Source organism: Opisthorchis viverrini, assembly GCF_000715545.1.
Source record: "Opisthorchis viverrini unplaced genomic scaffold opera_v5_184, whole genome shotgun sequence".
In the NCBI taxonomy this organism is placed as follows: Eukaryota; Metazoa; Platyhelminthes; class Trematoda; order Opisthorchiida; family Opisthorchiidae; genus Opisthorchis; species Opisthorchis viverrini.
In genome coordinates, this window is record NW_008751839.1 from 302,001 (window position 1) to 302,826 (window position 826).

The 826-nt window shown below is 48.9% G+C and overlaps 1 protein-coding gene across 1 annotated transcript in view; it reads left to right on the forward strand.

Moving 5' to 3' along the window:
* Positions 1–768: 768 nt before the first annotated feature.
* Positions 769–826, forward strand: part of T265_07712 (hypothetical protein) — a gene marked incomplete at both ends in the record, with an annotated part of 24,340 nt that continues 24,282 nt past the window's right edge. Inside the window, one exon of the mRNA XM_009173308.1 lies at positions 769–806. Within this exon, the coding sequence (XP_009171572.1) occupies positions 769–806 (38 nt within the window). The remainder of the gene's footprint in view (positions 807–826) is intronic.

The window sequence follows — 826 nt, forward strand, 5'->3', positions numbered from 1 at the left end:
ACGAGAATGGTTGCCGGCCTCAAATCCGTGGACTACGAAACGCGTCTCACGATGCTTGATCTCTTTCCCCTGGAGTACCGTTGCCTCCAAGGAGACCTAATTCCTACTTACGCCCTGTTTGAACAAAGCTTGGCAAGCAGGTATTTTACCGTTGACCCAGCAAACATCCGGCTGGGACATAGTAAGAAAATTTTCAAGATCAGGGCACACGCATTCATTAGACAAAATTTGTTCTCATTTCGAGTAGTAGCTGCGTGGAATGACCTTCCTCCGACGGTTGTACACGCTCCTTCTAGAACCCAGTTTAAAGCACTATTAGACATTTATTTATGCGAATCCTCGCGCTGGCAAGCATAGTGCCCCGCACTGAGAACATAAAGAGCAGTGCTACACTTGTGCCTTTCAGGTGAACGACAGCCACTGACCGACAAGAACAAAACCGACCCGGGAAACTTGGGCAAAAGCCTCGATCCTGCGTATCAATCCGTGAATCCATGAATCCGTGAATCATCCAGTTGTCGCTGCCATCAATGTTTGCGGCCACTGTGCTACCAACTTTTGGCCTTCCTACCAAATGAACGAACCAAATGCAGTCGTACATCATTCGCATTCTCCGCAGTGGACTGCCTCGGCTATCTGTTAGTCAGAAGACTGCGAGGCAACAATGTCTTCCCCACGAATGCCACTTGGTGTTCTCCATACAAAAAGACAGTCATCGTAGAGACAGAGAAGCTGATGAGTCTGCAGGTTCAATCCCCGCGCAAAACTATGACTTGGGGAGTGTTGATTCCCGCTGCGAATCAACGGTAAGCAAGGCTAACTCTCC